Source organism: Triticum dicoccoides, chromosome 6A, assembly GCF_002162155.2.
Source record: "Triticum dicoccoides isolate Atlit2015 ecotype Zavitan chromosome 6A, WEW_v2.0, whole genome shotgun sequence".
Lineage (NCBI taxonomy): Eukaryota > Viridiplantae > Streptophyta > Magnoliopsida > Poales > Poaceae > Triticum > Triticum dicoccoides.
Window position 1 is genome coordinate 389,350,047 of NC_041390.1, and position 16,750 is coordinate 389,366,796.

General features: G+C 44.6%; 1 protein-coding gene across 1 annotated transcript; it reads right to left on the minus strand.

Annotated features, from left to right (window-relative positions):
* Positions 1-619: 619 nt before the first annotated feature.
* LOC119316974 (beta-1,4-mannosyl-glycoprotein 4-beta-N-acetylglucosaminyltransferase-like) lies at positions 620-3,697 on the minus strand. Its single transcript, XM_037591364.1, has 2 exons — positions 3,185-3,697; positions 620-2,071 (listed from the first exon to the last, which is right to left on the minus strand). Exons 1-2 carry the CDS (start codon positions 3,254-3,256, stop codon positions 971-973), a joined length of 1,173 nt encoding a protein of 390 aa, XP_037447261.1. The 5' UTR covers positions 3,257-3,697; the 3' UTR covers positions 620-970.
* Between the last annotated feature and the right edge of the window lie 13,053 nt (positions 3,698-16,750).

Sequence of the window (16,750 nt, forward strand, 5' to 3'; positions counted from 1 at the left end):
GAATCTCCTCTACAACTTGCCTCCAGAGACAGCTCAGTCCGCAGGCAAAATCCCACATAAAATCTGCAATTTCCCTCCACCGAAGACTGCAAGTTATACCACTACTACTGGCAACGTTTCTCTGAAAATCATTGAACAAATCAACTAGCCGAGGAAGCCTCGTAGCAACGGAACAAAGTCGCGTAGGGTCGCACGGAGAGGAAGGCCAACAGCCAATGTGCTGCGCAGCATGTTTTGCCACTCTGGCCGAGGTGGACAGCAACCCACACGGACAGCCTGTTCCCACCCACATTGCAGCGCTCACAGGTCGCTTAACAACTTGCAGCTGCCAGTGATGCCCAAACAGAGTATGGATTACCCAAATCAACCTGCACCAAACCTACCCTTACCAAGGAAACCTGTGACTGTTGGCAAAAGAAAGATGACAGATGCAATCAATTGCACACTCCGGTGTCTTCAGTACGACAGCAACGGCATCACATGTTAAGAGGAGGATTAAGACACTTGACCAGAAAAACGGATGGCCCCTGACAGCAGTAAGGCGGGCAGGCAGGACATGAACCCACTGAGTGCACATGTACTGCAGTAAATCATCAGCAAGAATAAATGATGATGATAATAATAATGTACACCACAAGGTAACAATGAGAAACTGCTGCAAATGTCACACTCAGTCTGTAATCTACAATATATTTTCTGAGTTCATAAATCAATCATGGAAGCAATGAATCAACAAGAGACTCAGGTGGCTAAGCTCCTCTTCCAAAAATAAAACATGCACGCAGCGGCCCATGGAGCATGCGCTATGCTGTCAGGCCCTCCATCCATTGTTTTGAATTACATGGTACAAAATCATGAACCCAACACAACCGCCATTCCAACTAAGTCAGCCAGCCACTGGTATCAAATACAACCGCTAAGCCACGCTCTTCCCCAAGGGGGCATCACATCTTGATGGAAACGGCCGAGGCTACCCACTTTCTCTCATGCAGTTGCCAGGAAGAAGATACCTGTACTGATCAACCTTCTCGAGCAGATAGGCGGGAAGATGAACCGCTGAATACGTACTTGGGATTGGACCAAGCTTGGCGATGATCTCTTGGAACGTGTACTCCTCCGGAAGCATATCAAAGAGATCAGCCCCTTGGCATATCACATGCTGAATTCTTTTGGGGTTCAGGAAGTAGCTGAATCTGATCCGGTCCACATGGCTGTAGGCTTTCATTTTGAAGACAAAATCATTTATGTACCGAAAGCAAAAGCTGCAGTGCCATCCTGAGTCTGCCAGAAGGTCGTCAGTTTGCCGGTAATGGGCATACCTCGTCTTCCCCGCTCGGTATCTGTGTACTGAAGCCCTCCAACTCTTATCATCAAGCATAAATTGAAACGAGTAGAGATAGTTCTTCAGCTGAAGGTGAAGTATCTCAGGCGTATCATCGCACCATCTCAACAGGTTGATTGTATGACCACTTGGGATCTCATCAACATCAGACATAATCAACAGGTCATCGTCGGTGATCCCGGCGATCTTTAGAAGCTGGTCAAGCGCGACTCTCTGATATGATTCCTCCACAAATGGGTTCTCACCCTTCACAAACCTCCCCCCTATCATACCATAGGTCAACCGTGATTCAGCAAACTCAAACTTTTGGCGGTTTTCCTTGAAGTGGAGCTTCTTTTCAAGGCCAGTAAATGTTGAATTGGACTCGAGCAGCACAAATTCTGACACATACGGGCTAAGCTCGTGCCAACGAATATCAAGAATGTCGAGCTCGTTGCTGAAAAGCACCGCGTCAAAGACACGCCGTGGAGCCTCTCGGACCTTCCATCCATGCAACTTGCAGAGGTTTGCCATCGAAACATTTTCATGATAGTAGTGAGGAAGTACAGTGAAAGGCTTCGGGGGCTTCTCCCAGATTGGTCTGAGGAAATAAGTGACCTTCTGGCCATGAACATATATGACGAAAATTATAATCGGCACACCAATCAGCAGGAACAGAAGGGCCTTTAAATCAAATCCCCGAAGTGCACACTTCAGCCTTGACATGCTCAGAACAGCCTTTGAACCATGCTGCAAATGAATACAGAAACCATGTGAAAAATCACTCAGGCAATGGAAGTCACAAGAAGCACGAAATTGAGCTAAAAATAATAATATGCAAGTAAACACCCATCTTCTTCACACAACTATTTGAACAAGAAAAGACTGTACAAACTGCAGGGATATGCAGCACACACTGATTAAACCAACTTAGGACGCCAATTCTATTGTAAATCAATTAGTAAAGCTTACAGTGTATTGCATAACTGATTTTTTTGGCTAAAGAGAGTTACTAATTTGTTCAGCGCAAATTGGATGGCTGTAGATGAAAACAGGGAAAAAATTTAAAACCCACTCAACACGGGAAGCACAAAATCAATGTTACATTATTACTCATGGAAGATCAACCATGGCAGGAACAAGTATTCAAGTGGATTTGTGTTTATTTTGTTACTATACAAAGAAAAATAGACACAGCCTAATTCAGATCGACGATAAGAGCAAGCTGCATAGTGGAGTACGTAGGAGTATCTCTTAACGAACTCCTTCGTAGTCTACTTTGGCAGCATGAATCGTCAGCGTGCACAAGTATTAACCTGGCCCTTTTACTAAAGGTGGATCGTTTCACGGCCGCACCTCAACCGGTTAAAGAAAAGATTCCAGGATTAGAGGGAACCCAAATTCGGCCAGCTCGCGAGATTCCACCAGCACCAGAAGCAGCATCAAAACCTGGGATTACACCTAATCCCCCCATGTGTAGGACCGAAACAGATCAAAGATTCTTCTTCTTGTAAAGCAACTAGGCAAGCATCTCGGAGCCGGACTAGGCAAATCTCATCGACACTTACTCTAAAACAGAAACCTGCCGACGGAATAACAATAGTATATCGAAGCAAGCGTGATATTGGTGGTGGAATCGAAGCGCGAACAAGAGCAATTGGAGCAACCGAAGCATGAAGCGAGCAGTTTCCAGGCCAACCAAAAAGAAATAAATAATAAATAAAATATAAAAAGAAGGAAAAAGCAGGGGCGAGAAGGGGCCTTCTCGTGGACCAGGTAATCAATCCGCCGAGATAGCCACGCGGTGTGGGAAAGGGACAGATCTGGGGGGTGTGGGCGAAGGGACGGGAGCGAGGTCCTCACCTCGCCGTCGCAGATGCCCTCGCAGATTCCGTCGGTCTTCTTGCAGTTGGTGTAGTAGCCGGCAGACTCCATCGCGGCAGCGCGGGCGACGGCGCTGCGACGGGTCAGCGCCCGGACGCGCGGGGGCAGGCGGAGGGGCGCGCGCGGCTCCAATGGTGCTCCGATCGGCCGGCGGCGGCGGTCTCTTGGCCGCCCCGGTGGCGGGCGGTGTTTTTGCGCTGGTGTCCTCGGGGTCTGGGCTAATTGTTTGTTGTCGACACGGCTCGATTCGTGTCTCCGCTGTCGGAGTTGGTCACGTACAGGGGAGGGTGTTGTGTGGAAATACAAAGGGTTGTGGACGTTTGCGCGTGGTGTGGGAGCGGAAAGGAATAGCGAGATGAGGAGGAGGAGGAGGCAGGAGCAGGGGGCTTATGGGAAGAACCGTGTCTCTCCTCTAATTATAGCCGTTTGGGTGGGGGCCTTGCGCGTGGTTCCCTTCCGGCTGTGGGTGGGCTGGCACAAGGGGAAGAGGGAAGAGAGAGAGCTGGTCTTTGTTTGTCATCGTGCTGCTATGGAGGCTAGGGGCATCTCATTTCGCAGAGTTTAAAGCCTGAAATTTATGTCAGTGTCGTGTCTTTCTCTAATCGGTTTTGACGATTTCCTCTCTTTTCTTTTTCTTTCCTTTCCTTGCAAAAAGGTAATACTGGGACTACTACGAGTAGAGCAGTATCCTCATCCGTGTTTCAACGTGTCATGTTCTATTCCGAGGGGGTAATTAAAGGGCTTTACGAAAACACCATGTCACTAAAAACAGAATTTGCCATGGTATACACGATATATTTGCCATGTGCAAAAAAGAAAAAAACCCTAAAAGGCAGAATTTGACATGATCTTGTAACCACTTGTTTAGGATTTAAAAATGGATTAAAAAATAGGAAGTTTGCGGCGTTCACTCTCAAGGGAGTCTACAAAACGAAGCATTTCGTCGCTCGCTCGGGCGGAGGAAGCCAATGCTTTTGAGATTTGCGCATGGAATCCAACGCACCTCAGAGCGATCGGTCAGAAAACGTTCACACGAAGCGTCAATTCTATAAGCTTATCGGGGTTTTTTGCGGTGGACAACTATATAACACTTGTAATTTCGGTAATTGGCTATGGCTTCTAGGTGCATATACACCCATTGTCTAAATACACATTTTGAAAAGTTGAAAAATTCTGAACAAAAATCCCACGTGTATATCCAGACATTTTACGTGCGTGCACAAAGTTTCCGGTGAAAAACGAGGCTTTTGTGGCTTGTGTAAAAAAAGACAATTTCTGATCCTTCATTATAACTATTCACGAGGCATTTCTTTATTTTTTTTACACAAGCCACAAAAAACATTGTTTTTCACCGAAACTTTGTGCACGCACATAGAATGTCCGGATATACCTGCGGAATTTTTGTTTCGAATTTTTTAACTTTTCAAAATGTGTATTTTGATAATAGGTGCATATGCACCTAGGAGCCAAAACACTGCATAAAATTTCGGTAATTGGCTATGGCTTCTAGGTGCATATACACCTATTGTCTATTTGCTATATAATGTGGAAGTTACTTAGACTTACAAAACATGACTCATTTTTCATGAAAATTTGCAAAAGAAAAATATAGGTCAAATGTTAGTACAACACAATTTATCTTCCTAAATCACAAACTAAAGCATCTCTCTAACTCTCTCTACACACACAATATGTTTGTTGTGTTTAGTGCAGACCTTGGCCCTACATGTTGATGCAAACATGATTTATTTTTAGTAACCTTATAAAAGGCGGTTCCACTATCATTAAGATAACAGAGTATGGTCATCTACTAACAATAAATTGAAAACCTTGAGTAAATAAGTTGGAATTCCACAATACATCAAAGGCATGCAACACTCATATCATAACAACAAAGTTCTCTCTCGCAAACTAAGCATGGTTAGGTTCTTTGTGTTGAAACCAGCCCACCAGGATTCAAGTCCTAAACTAGACACCGATGCTCGCATTTCCTTGATTTGTTTCAGGCTTTCCGATTTAGTGGGAGGAGACGTTCCAGTCGACTAAGAAGGCGCGTGTGGTGACTTTGTCAATCTCAAGATATTGGGTCGGCTCAGTCTCTCAGAGGTGCTAATAAGGATATGGTGTGCATGCGTTCATAGGGGTGAGCGTATGTGCGTATGCATGAGTGTCTGTGTCTGTACTGTGTTAAGAAAACAAAGTGCTCTCTCTTCATAGGCATTTGACTTAAATGATTTATAATGAAGTTTAAAGTTTTTTATGAATTTTGAGTTGTTGATTTGTAGGATTGCAATTCATCGAATTTCCCGGTATGATTAATTTTTACTAGATTTCATACAAAAATTTCCATCCACTTACCCCATGTAAAGAACCTTACCTTATTCCGTGCACAATCAAACGACCATACAAATCATGTAATATTAAATATACCACTACATTCTACTAATGGGTTTTCCTATTCATGTATTTTAGAAGTCATATGAATTTGTGTTATGAAGCTACACTCGGAATCCAAATGTATTTGATTGTTGAGCAGCTTATTTATGTTCATTAATGATTAAAATTGACCAAACTCTTGACTTTTTTTTATAAAGAATGTGACTAAATCATATCAAGGCATGTGAAGCAGCTTAGGTGTAAACCTTTTCCTCTGCACATATGTTACTGACTATACTTTGGGATAAGGTATTTTTCAAGCCCAAAAGTAGCTGGAGTAGTAATTAGTTATCTTATTTACAAGAGAAAAGGTAATTATAGTCCCGACATGGGCATATAATACTTCGCCATATTTAAAGCTACATAATAAATTGGTCAAGTCTATGCAACTCACTTAATAAAAATATTATCACTACAATATCAAATACATGATTGAACGAGTCTCTAAACAACTAGGTTAATGGAGAAAATATAATGGAGCCAAAGCACTTTAGCACTTTAGGCGTTGCTCCGTTTTTGTTAACTTAATACACTAGATGCATGTTGGATAGGAGTGATGTATGGAGTAATAGTAGTAGATGCCGGCAGGAGTCGGTCTACTTGTCACGGACGTGATGCCTATATTCATGATCATTGCCTCAGATACCGTCATAACTATGCGCTTTTCTACCAATTGATCAACAGTAATTTGTTCACCCACCTTATGTTTTCTTCAAGGAGAAGCCTCTAATGAAACCTATGGCCCCGGGGTCTATTTTTATCATATTATTGTCAGATCTATAAAATCAAAAATCCAAAAATACCTTGCTGCAATGTATTTACTTTTATATTTTTACTTATTTTTTATATCTATCTCTATCGGATCTCACTCTTTCTAGTGACCATGAAGGGATTGACAACCCAATTTTCACGTTGTGTGCAAGTCTTTGTTAGTTTATGCAGGTGCATCTATTGGGGACTTGTTTGTGCCTCCTACTGGATTGATACCTTGGTTCTTAACTAAGGAAAATACTTATCTCTAATTTGCTGCATCATCCTTTCCTCTTCAAGGGAAAAATCAATGCAAGCTTAAGAAGTAGCAGAGCCCACTATATCTGCCTATAGATTGATTAAGATCCTTCAACTAAGTTGTCATCGATGCATAAAGCATAAAATTTGCTTCTAAATTATATGATCTTTTATTTTAAAGGAAAATAAGCTTTGTACGATCTTGTGATTGTAAAAAAATTAAATCGACGAACTGCAAAATAAAGGTTACTATCACAAGGGGCAATATAAAATGACGTTCCTTTACATTAAGAGCTTGCACATCCAAAAACAAAAAGTGCATGACAACCTCTGCTTCCTTCTACAAAGGGTCTATCTTTTACCTTTATGTATTTACTTTTCATGCAAAGAGTCAATAGTATTGTCGGTGTCAAAACCGGCGGATCTTGGGTAGGGGGTGATACGTCTCTAATGTATCTATAACTTTTTATTGTTCCATGATGTTATATTATCATTCTTGGATATTTTACAATCATTTTATAGCAACTTTATATCAAATTTTGGGATTAACCTATTGACATAGTGCCCAGTGCCAGTTGCTGTTTTTGCTTGTTTTTTACTTTGCAAAATATCAGTACCAAACAGAGTCCAAACGCAAAGAAACTTTTGGGAGATTTTTTCTGGACCAGATGATGCGGAGCATCCTACGATCATCCCCATGTACACTCAAGCATACGCCTTTGGACCTACGGTGAACTCGCTCCTTTCCGAATCTTCCCTTTCCGCATGTAAGACATGGATGCTACTTCAAGCGCGGGCCTTGTGCATACTCAGGTACACCCGAGGAGACCATGGAGAGCCCAAGGACCAAGGCCAAGCGTGCGCGGAAGCGAAGGAAGGAGAAGGAAGAAGAGCCAGCTGCTACAGCGGCCGGACATCCGGTGCTTGCCCCGAAAATCTGGCACCGGCTATCCAGAGAACACTGGAAAGGACCAGTGCAGCCTGGACATCCGGCTCCTCCCGAAGCCCCGGACATTCGTCCCCTCGCCTGGAAATCCGGCCCCTCCATCATCGAATGCATCTGGAAGACCCAGGCCAGCCTGGACATCCGGCTCGTCGTGAAGCCCCGGACATCTGGCCCGATGCTTGGACATCCGGCTCCACCTGTCTGTGCACAGTGAAGGGCCAAGGCCCATGTACCCCTTCGTCCACCTAGACTATATATACTCCTCCTCCTCCCTCTTTCTAGGGTTAGCAAAGTAGTAGATCATTTAGAGATAGAACTTTGCTCATCCATTACGGACCTACTCCACGAGAGAGACCGCGACCCCTCTTCGAAGAAGATCCCCTTGGATTCAAGACCCCCTCTTGGGTGGCCCCATCAAGACCTACTTTGGAGAAGAACCGGTTACCATGTATCATCCCTTGTTGATCGTGGATCTTATATCTCCTTTTGTGTTCATGGATCTAGCACATGTGTGATCATACTTGTTGGTTTGAGTGTTCTCTTGTGTTCCCCTTGTGATTTTTCCCTCGTGTTTCCCCTCGTGTTCTTCGTGTTCTTTGTGGGATCCGCTCCTTTCGTAAAAGATCGGCCATGTAGGGTTCCACCCTACATCATCTTGGTATCAGAGCCACGTTGATCACGATTTCGGAGCCTCCCCTCTTTGTTTTCTAGCCCAATTTTGTTGATTTTGTCCCAAATTCAAAAATTCCCCACCAAAAATAACCCCAATTTTTTTGTGATTTGTTGGTTTCGATGATGTTTTGTTGATTTTGATCCATGGATTCGTTGTGTCTTGAGTAGATCTATCTTTCCCCCAACTTTCCCCATTTTCCATCCGTGAAATCTCCGCAATTTTGCCTCCAAAATCATCAATTTCCTCCCCCAAAATCGAGTTCCTCGAGTTCATCCTCGGATTTGGAGCCCGGACATCCGGCCCATAGCCCCGGACATCCGGCCATTAGCCCGGACATCCGGCTCCTAGAGCGCATTTTCGTGTGCGGTACTGGACATCAGGTCCCGGAAATCCGGCCCGACCCCGGATGTCCGACCCCTGGAGCATCAGCCTCCCGTGTTTCACCGTTTTGACCATAACTAATTCATCCGGAGTCCGTTTTTGACGTTCTTTAGCTCGTTTTGAAGCTATTGACATCCCCCTTACCACAAAAATACTACGATAACCATTTGACTCCATCAGATTTTTGGAACTTTGGCATATTTGCCTAGGGCTTCCACCACAACCTCCGCATAACCACTATCGACTTCCGCAACCTAACCAATTTTGTTCCCCATCGCATTAGTGGTTGCTTGAGGAGTGATTCGAGTCTCCTAAGGTGTTTAGGCTACTTAGGGACGATTGCTTCTTCATCAACCACCACCATAACTTCCGCATAGGCTTACACTTTCGCCACCCCAACTTAACCCAATTTTGTTTGTGTTGTGAGTTGTGTCTCCTAAGGTGTTTCGGCTACTTAGGGACCGTGCTTCCAACTCCGAAACCGTGTATAGTCCACCACCTTACCCTCCATTTCCGCATTGCGTACTCCACAACCCATCATTGCCACTCCGCAATTCCATTGAGCTTCCACAAAACCACCACCACATCCCGCTACCACCATTTGACATTTGCCTTTGAGATTTTGAGTTTGCGGTTTTTCCGTTTCCTAAGGTGTTTGGGCTACTTAGGGACGAGTCTCCATCATCTTGGTATCTACATCAAGATCATCGCAACTCATCATCGCCTCGAGTTCGTCATCGACATTGACCACTTCACAAACATCCGTCTGTGGCTTACAAACGAGAAACCTTCGACGGTAACCTCCATATCATCTTGGTATCGTGGTATCCCTCCAATGTATATTCCCTTGGAATTGCATTGTTAACCCCTAGCCTATTTTGCGTCACTTGCCTATCGAGACTAGCCATTTGAGTATTGCCGGCAACGTTGCTTGTGCACATTAGTGATCTACACCTTCCATTGCATACATACAATATCATATTGGTATCATATCATCCCTTGTGTCTCAAGTTTGTTCCCGCATATACAAAATTGCTATCTTGGTTTGTGCATTGTGCAAAAGTGGCCATACAAAAAAAGATTAAGCTTTTAAGCAAAAGAGAAAGAGCAAAGAAGCTTGTAAGCAAGTGCCATAGCACCATACCACATTGCATATAAGATTGTCATATCCGATCATCTTGGATCATAACATTGGAACATCATACATATATAACATACTTGGGATAGAAGTCGTTGCATTTTTGTCTCCTATAGGTTGTGGACAAGTGTCATATCCGCCTATTGAGCAATCGTGCTAGCGTCTCTCTTGAGTTGTGCAACACGAGCGTTTTTCATGGATTCCACATTTTGAGCTCATTCCTTGGTTGCACGACCCCATTTATCTATCCGTGTGTGTGTTTCCGTGTGCCATTCATTGCTATTGGTCTACTTGTTTCACTTGCGAATTTGTGAATCTCTTTCAACATTATTGACTCTTGCTAACATTTTGCATCAAATTTTTGTGCCACTATCCTCACCGAGCTCCACCATAAGCCTTATTTGTGTAGGTGTGAGAAACCGACAAGAATTGGTACCAATTGTGCTATTTCCTTGTTACATCATTGAGTGATCATTGATCCATCTTCAACATCGGTCAAGGTACGTTTGGTATAGTTCTTCTCCTTTCTCCACTCATATTTGCTCGAGTATTGTGATGGATAGGCAAGGCATTTCATCTCCACTCTTCCACAGCAACGACAACGTGAACAACTACATCACCAAAGCGTCAATCTTCGATCTACAACAGCAAATGCAAGGCACACAATCAAGATTGCGAGACTGCATCAAGAACCTCTCCATTGACATTCGTCACTCCGAAGCAAGGAAAAGGGACTACATCGACAACAAGCTTTCCTCACAAAAGGAGGAGCAAGATGCAAGGATGAAGGAGATTCGGACCTTGTTGATCAACCGTTCTTCCCCTTCATCATCCTCAAGGCAGCGACGTTCAAGTCACAAGTCTTCGGAGCGCAAAAATGATGCAAGCGCAAGTCGTCCACGCCCACATCTCCATGGCGACCAACATCACGTTCGTGATCCACATTGTCATGAAGGGCAAGTCACATCGAAGCATCATGTGCACGACGACGACGCACGCCATCGAGCTCAAGCACGACAATGACACCATCATCATGAAGATGCTCGCCAAGCGCAAATGCACAAGTCCAAACAAGCCCTACTTCATGCCAAGGCCAAGCTTCAAGAGCACAAAAGAAGATCGCAAGACGATCACAACCAAGACAGCGCTACGACTACAACAACCACTTCATCATCTTCGCCAAGTGCTATCAAGGCATCTTCACCTTTGGACGTACGGCATCTTCGCCTACTTCCCATGAGTTTGCCTACATCGACATCTTCACCAACGAGGCGACCACCTACGAGCGAGGGTGACACTTCCATCTTCGGAAGCCCCTCAAGGAAGATGCCCGAGCATGGGAATTTCCCTTTGGTAATGGAGACGAGCTATGAGGTGCCACATCATATGGGCCTCCAACAACAAGACGGCAACAAGAAGGTCGAGCAAGGGCCGTCCCCTTCGACCACGGCGATGAGTATGAGCCTCTTCAACAACATGAAGACGACGCCCATATTGGACTCATACTTTGAGTCAAGCTATGAGACTGCACATGAGACCTTATCTTTGGTCTTAGAGGAGAGTGATGATGTGCCATCTTCGGCCTTCATCCACGGCTACGACTATGACATGATTGAACATGGAGACATTTGCACCTATATCTCTCCGACACCCACATATGAAGAGATGCCCCGATTCCCATGTGAGGAGAGCCACCACCACATGAGTGACATGAGTGAGTCCACCATATGTGACATTGAGTGCATTGCCTATGAGAGGATGAGTGTGACCACCACTAGCGCCACACTTGAGAGCATGCCACACATCCTATGTGAGGTTGAGAGCCATTTGAGTGACTCTACCAACCATATGAGTGAGAGCATCATACCAGGAGTGAGTGAGCCACAACACTTAGTGAGTGAGGTAGTTGACACGGCACATGAGGCCACTATGATTTCTAACGACTTACCCTCTACTCGAAGTGTGTTTTCTTCTTTGGTGCTAGGTCTCCTACATGATGACATGCCTACCCTCGACGAGTCCATACCTCCAACGACGACGATGTCCATGGTGGAAGAATATGCACCCCCCACATGGTTCCATCAAGATGAAGATGACAACGAGTGGATCTTCGACACCTCACCTACAACACATGAGCGATGCTCCAAAGGTAACATAGGTGATGGTGCTTCGCTTGTCCCACTAGCGGACTATCCCACCAATGATTGCTTGCATGATGTTGATCCACCCATGCTTCATGCTAGTGCGAATTACTCATGTCATGACTTACCAATTTATGATGAATATGATGATGAGCATGTTGAATTGCCTACTTGTGATGCTATGCTGAATAGGATATCATGTGAAAATTCTATTGGTAACATCATGTTTGACAATCCTTTAAACTTGTCATATGCTATGAGTGAGATCTCCCATATTGCATCACTTCAATCTCAACATAGTACCTATGCATGCCCCATTAAAATAAATCCTATTTGCACTTATGACATAGATGACAAGATGATGGTCATTGGCTTTTGTTTTTCATGTGATGATATTGCTATGCTACCTTTACATGATTTGCGCAATTCGTCTACTATACCATGCCATGATCACATTGTTCCAAATATGCTTTGTTTTGGATGTTGTCAATATTCTCCATGTGATGTTCCACTAATGATCATGAGGAGACCCCCATAATTTCCTCATACATATTAGATGCATTCCATACTTTGCATGATTCTCATAATTGCTTGCACCATATGCATTCCGCGCATAACAATGTTCTAGATATTTCCCATGATGCATTACATAATTTGAGTCTCCATTATGCTATACATAATAACAAACCTCTCATGATGGATGGCGTGTTTCTATATCACACATCTCATTTATTTGAGCATTGGATATTTTGTGCTAACCAACACATGCACGTATGCATCATGATGGATGATGTGTGCATATACCACACACACACAATTTTCCTTTTGCCTTTGCTTTGTGTAGGTACTCATGTATATTCGTCAACCTCTCAATCCCAAGAGTTGACGAAATGAGCTCTTGAGAGCAACGATGATTTGGGATTCTGTAGACTATCCTTACCACCGTTCTCTTCGCGCATCTCTTCTACTTGGCTCTCACACGGCTATGGGCTATTTACCACTTGTCATCTTATGCCCATCCTATCCTGCTCACTTTGCATGCTATGCCTCTTTACACGATTTTGCCATGCAATTGTGACCCTTGCTTGCATCTACCCATGATTCACCATTTTACTACTCATATGTGTATTTGCATGCTTGGTGGAGATCCTTGTTCTTATTGCCATGTTTACCATGTGCCTCATGCTATTGTTGCTTGTTGTGTTGGGAGAGTCATGATGTCCCATTGCTATTTACATATGGCCTCTCACCACCAATACATTGATGATATTATGTTCATATCTTGCTTTCATGCTTGTGCTATGTCATGTGAATTATTCATGCACACTATTTGCACCCATGACATGCTTGACATGATCTCTTCTAGTACGTTGCATCTTCGCACTACTAGCTTGCTTGACTTAATCATTATGATTGCTTGCTTTGTCGCATCACCCATGTTCCATTCTTACTTGCTTTCTTGGGTTGATGACATATATGTTCATGCCTCTCACGTGATATATCTTGATAATTGTCTCTTGTATCCATTAGTTGCACCTCTCATATGCCATTATAGTGAGTGCACCCATGCTATGCTTATCTATCTTGGAGACTTGGACATATTCCATGTGATGCATGCTTGTTGGATTGAGCCTATTGTATTTGGTTGTTCTCGCATCATATGCCTCCATACTATGAACTGCTCCCTTGTCCTTTTCTTATGATGTGCATGATGCATCCACTTGTTGGGTATCTTACCACACGAATGATAGGTTTTGCACTTCCGCTAACCTCATTTGTTTTTTCGAGTGTTTGTCATGTTCTTTCGTTTTGAAGGATTCACAAGGTGGTACCATCACGAGACAACTTGGTCATGTGAAGGCGTACACAATGTGCGACACCAACATTTTCGACATTCTCATAAAGGTGAAGTCTTTCCCTTTGAGCCATCTTCACTTATGCATATTGGATGGGCCATACTCTCATTGTTGTTTCCTTCTTGTTGTCTACATGATACATCTCGTGAACAGAGAACCGACATTGGAGATGGACCCTATGGACCTTCAAGTTGAGGAGTGCTCGGACTTAGTGGATGCACCTATTTTGGAAGCTCCACCGGAACACCACTTCTACCTCGACATCGAGCTATAATACAACACCACCCATAACAAATTTGCACCTTATTCATGGATTGACTCACATTATGATTGCCTTGTTGCATCTTGCATTTCCATGTCATCCATGATATATGAGCTTGTGCACTTCCTTAGCAAATTTGTTGTGATCTTTCTTGATGGCATATTCATACATCATGATCATATTGCCTACCATCAATTGCATGATAACATAATCATATTATGCATCCATTGCCATATTCATGCTATTGATAAACCGTCTCACTATGACATCATTTTGCACCGTGGTTGCATTGATCACATTCACAATACATTTGTGTGCACAATGAATGCTTTTTCTCCCATGAATGATTTACATTTCCTTCCATATCATCTTGCTAAGCTTCATGTGCTTTGTCACGAACAATCTTGCCTCACGGACTCATATTTCCTTGATGGACACCTTGTGTGCGCTAACCATTGTATTTCCAAGTGTCGTTTGTGTTTGCTCTTTTTGCAAGTATACCACTCCGGTGACACCCTCGAGTACTTGGATTGCACCATGTCTTCCAATCCGTCCAACTACAAGTCCGTCCACGACAACCGTTTCCATGGTGATGAGGTTTTCGATCTGAGGTCGGATCTTTCCCAAGGGAGGCGAGATGATGCGGAGCATCCTATGATCATCCCCATGTACACTCAAGCATACGCCTTTGGACCTAAGGTGAACTCGCTCCTTTCTGAATCTTCCCTTTCCGCATGTAAGACATGGATGCTACTTCAAGCGCGGACCTTGTGCATACTCAGGTACACCCGAGGAGACCATGGAGAGCCCAAGGACCAAGGCCAAGCATGCGCGGAAGCGAAGGAAGGAGAAGGAAGAGGAGCCAGCTGCTATAGCGGCCGGACATCCGGCCCAGCCCGGACATCCGGCCCTTGCCCCAGAAATCTGGCATCGGCTATCTAGAGAACACCGAAAAGGACGAGTGCATCCCGGACATCCGGCACCTTGCCCTGGACATCCGACTCCTCCCTAAGCCCCGGACATCCGGCCCCTCCATCACCGAATGCATCTGGAAGACCCAGGCCAGCTCGGACATCCGGCCTCCCAGGCCGGACATCCGGACCGTCGCGAAGCCCCGGACATCCGGCCCGATGCCCAGACATCCGGCTCCACCTGTCTGCATATAGTGAAGGGTCGAGGCCCATGTACCCCTTTGCCCACCTAGACTATATATACTCCTCTTCCTCCCTCTTTCTAGGGTTAGCAAAGTAGTAGTTCATTTAGAGATAGAGCTTTGCTCATCCATTACGGATCTACTCCATGAGAGAGACCGCGACCCCTCTTCGGAGAAGATCCCCTTGGATTCAAGACCCCCTCTTTGGTGGCCCCATCAAGACCTCATTTGGAGAAGAACTGGTTACCGTGTATGGTCCCTTGTTGATCGTGGATCTTGTATCTCCTTTTGTGTTCATGGATCTAGCACATGTGTGATCATACTTGTTGGTTTGAGTGTTCTCTTGTGTTCCCTTTGTGATTTTAACCTCGTATTTCCCCTCGTGTTCTTCGTGTTCTTCGCGGGATCCGCTCCTTTCGTGAAAGATCGGCCATCTAGGGTTCCACCCTACATCACCAGAAGACACCCAGTGGGCCAAAGAAGTACCAGAGGGGAGGCCCGTCGGGAGCACAACCCACCAGGGCGCGCCTATGCCCCCCACGGAGCCCCCCTGTACTGCCTATTCGCCCTATAAATTCCCAAATATTCCAGAAACCCTAGGGGAGTCGACGAAACACAATTCTAGCCACCGCAAGTTCCAGAACCACGGGATCCAATCTAACACCATCATAGAGGGGTTCATCGTCCTCATTAGTGCCTCTCCGATGATGTGTGAGTAGTCCACCATAGACCTACGGGTCCGTAGGCAGTAACTAGATGGCTTCTTCTCTCTTTTTGATTCTCAATACAATGGTCTTTTGGAGATCTATTTGATGTAACTCTTTTTGCGGTGTTTTTGTTGGGATCCGATGAACTTTGAGTTTATGATCAGATCTATATCCATGAATATTATTTGAGTCTTCTTTGATCTCTTATATGAATTATTTAGGAAGATATCACAGATCCTAATCTAGTAGCCCTCGAGCCTTAATTTGGGCGGGACGGCCGAGTTAAGGAACTATACCATATGTTGCTTAGATTTTGTAGGCCAGAGGGAACAGAATAACAAGTTGTCCGAAGACCTCGAGCTGTGCCAAACGCAGTTGGCCAATACTAGGGCCAAACTAGAAGCGGTTGTCACCAGCGGGACTCATGGTAAGCGGGAAAGCTTTAGAATGCTTTAAAAATGTATAGCGTTTCTTGTTTTATATCACCATACTGTCTCTATAGCTACTGAGTCCCTGGGCCAATTGCGGAAGGACCTGGAAGCGGCCAGAGAATCCCAGTGGCATGCGGAGTCGCAACACAAGGCTGGGAAATGAGTCCGACACGAAGTCATGAGGAGAAGAATAAGCTCAAGGTGGAAAATTAGCAAAATGCCCAAGAAATTGAGAGTTTAAAGTCTCAGTTGGCGCAAGCCCAAGAGGAGAACTAGAAGATAAAAGGCGGCATATTCAGTAAGTGACGAATTCAATATTACATGTATGTGGATGATCACAATAAATAACATGCCGCGCCTGTTTGCTAGGTCTCCTAACGGGACGGCCGGAAGAGGAGGTCGGTTCCTTTAGT

What these genes read in the sequence shown, in the direction of transcription:
- LOC119316974 (XM_037591364.1), bottom strand. Translation starts at nt 3,256, where the DNA reads ATGGAGTCTGCCGGCTACTACACCAACTGCAAGAAGACCGACGGAATC. An exon ending in AGGGCATCTGCGACGGCGAG is followed by an intron (nt 2,072 to 3,184) that starts GTGAGGACCTCG and finishes ATTCATTTGCAG; the next exon opens with CATGGTTCAAAGGCTGTTCT.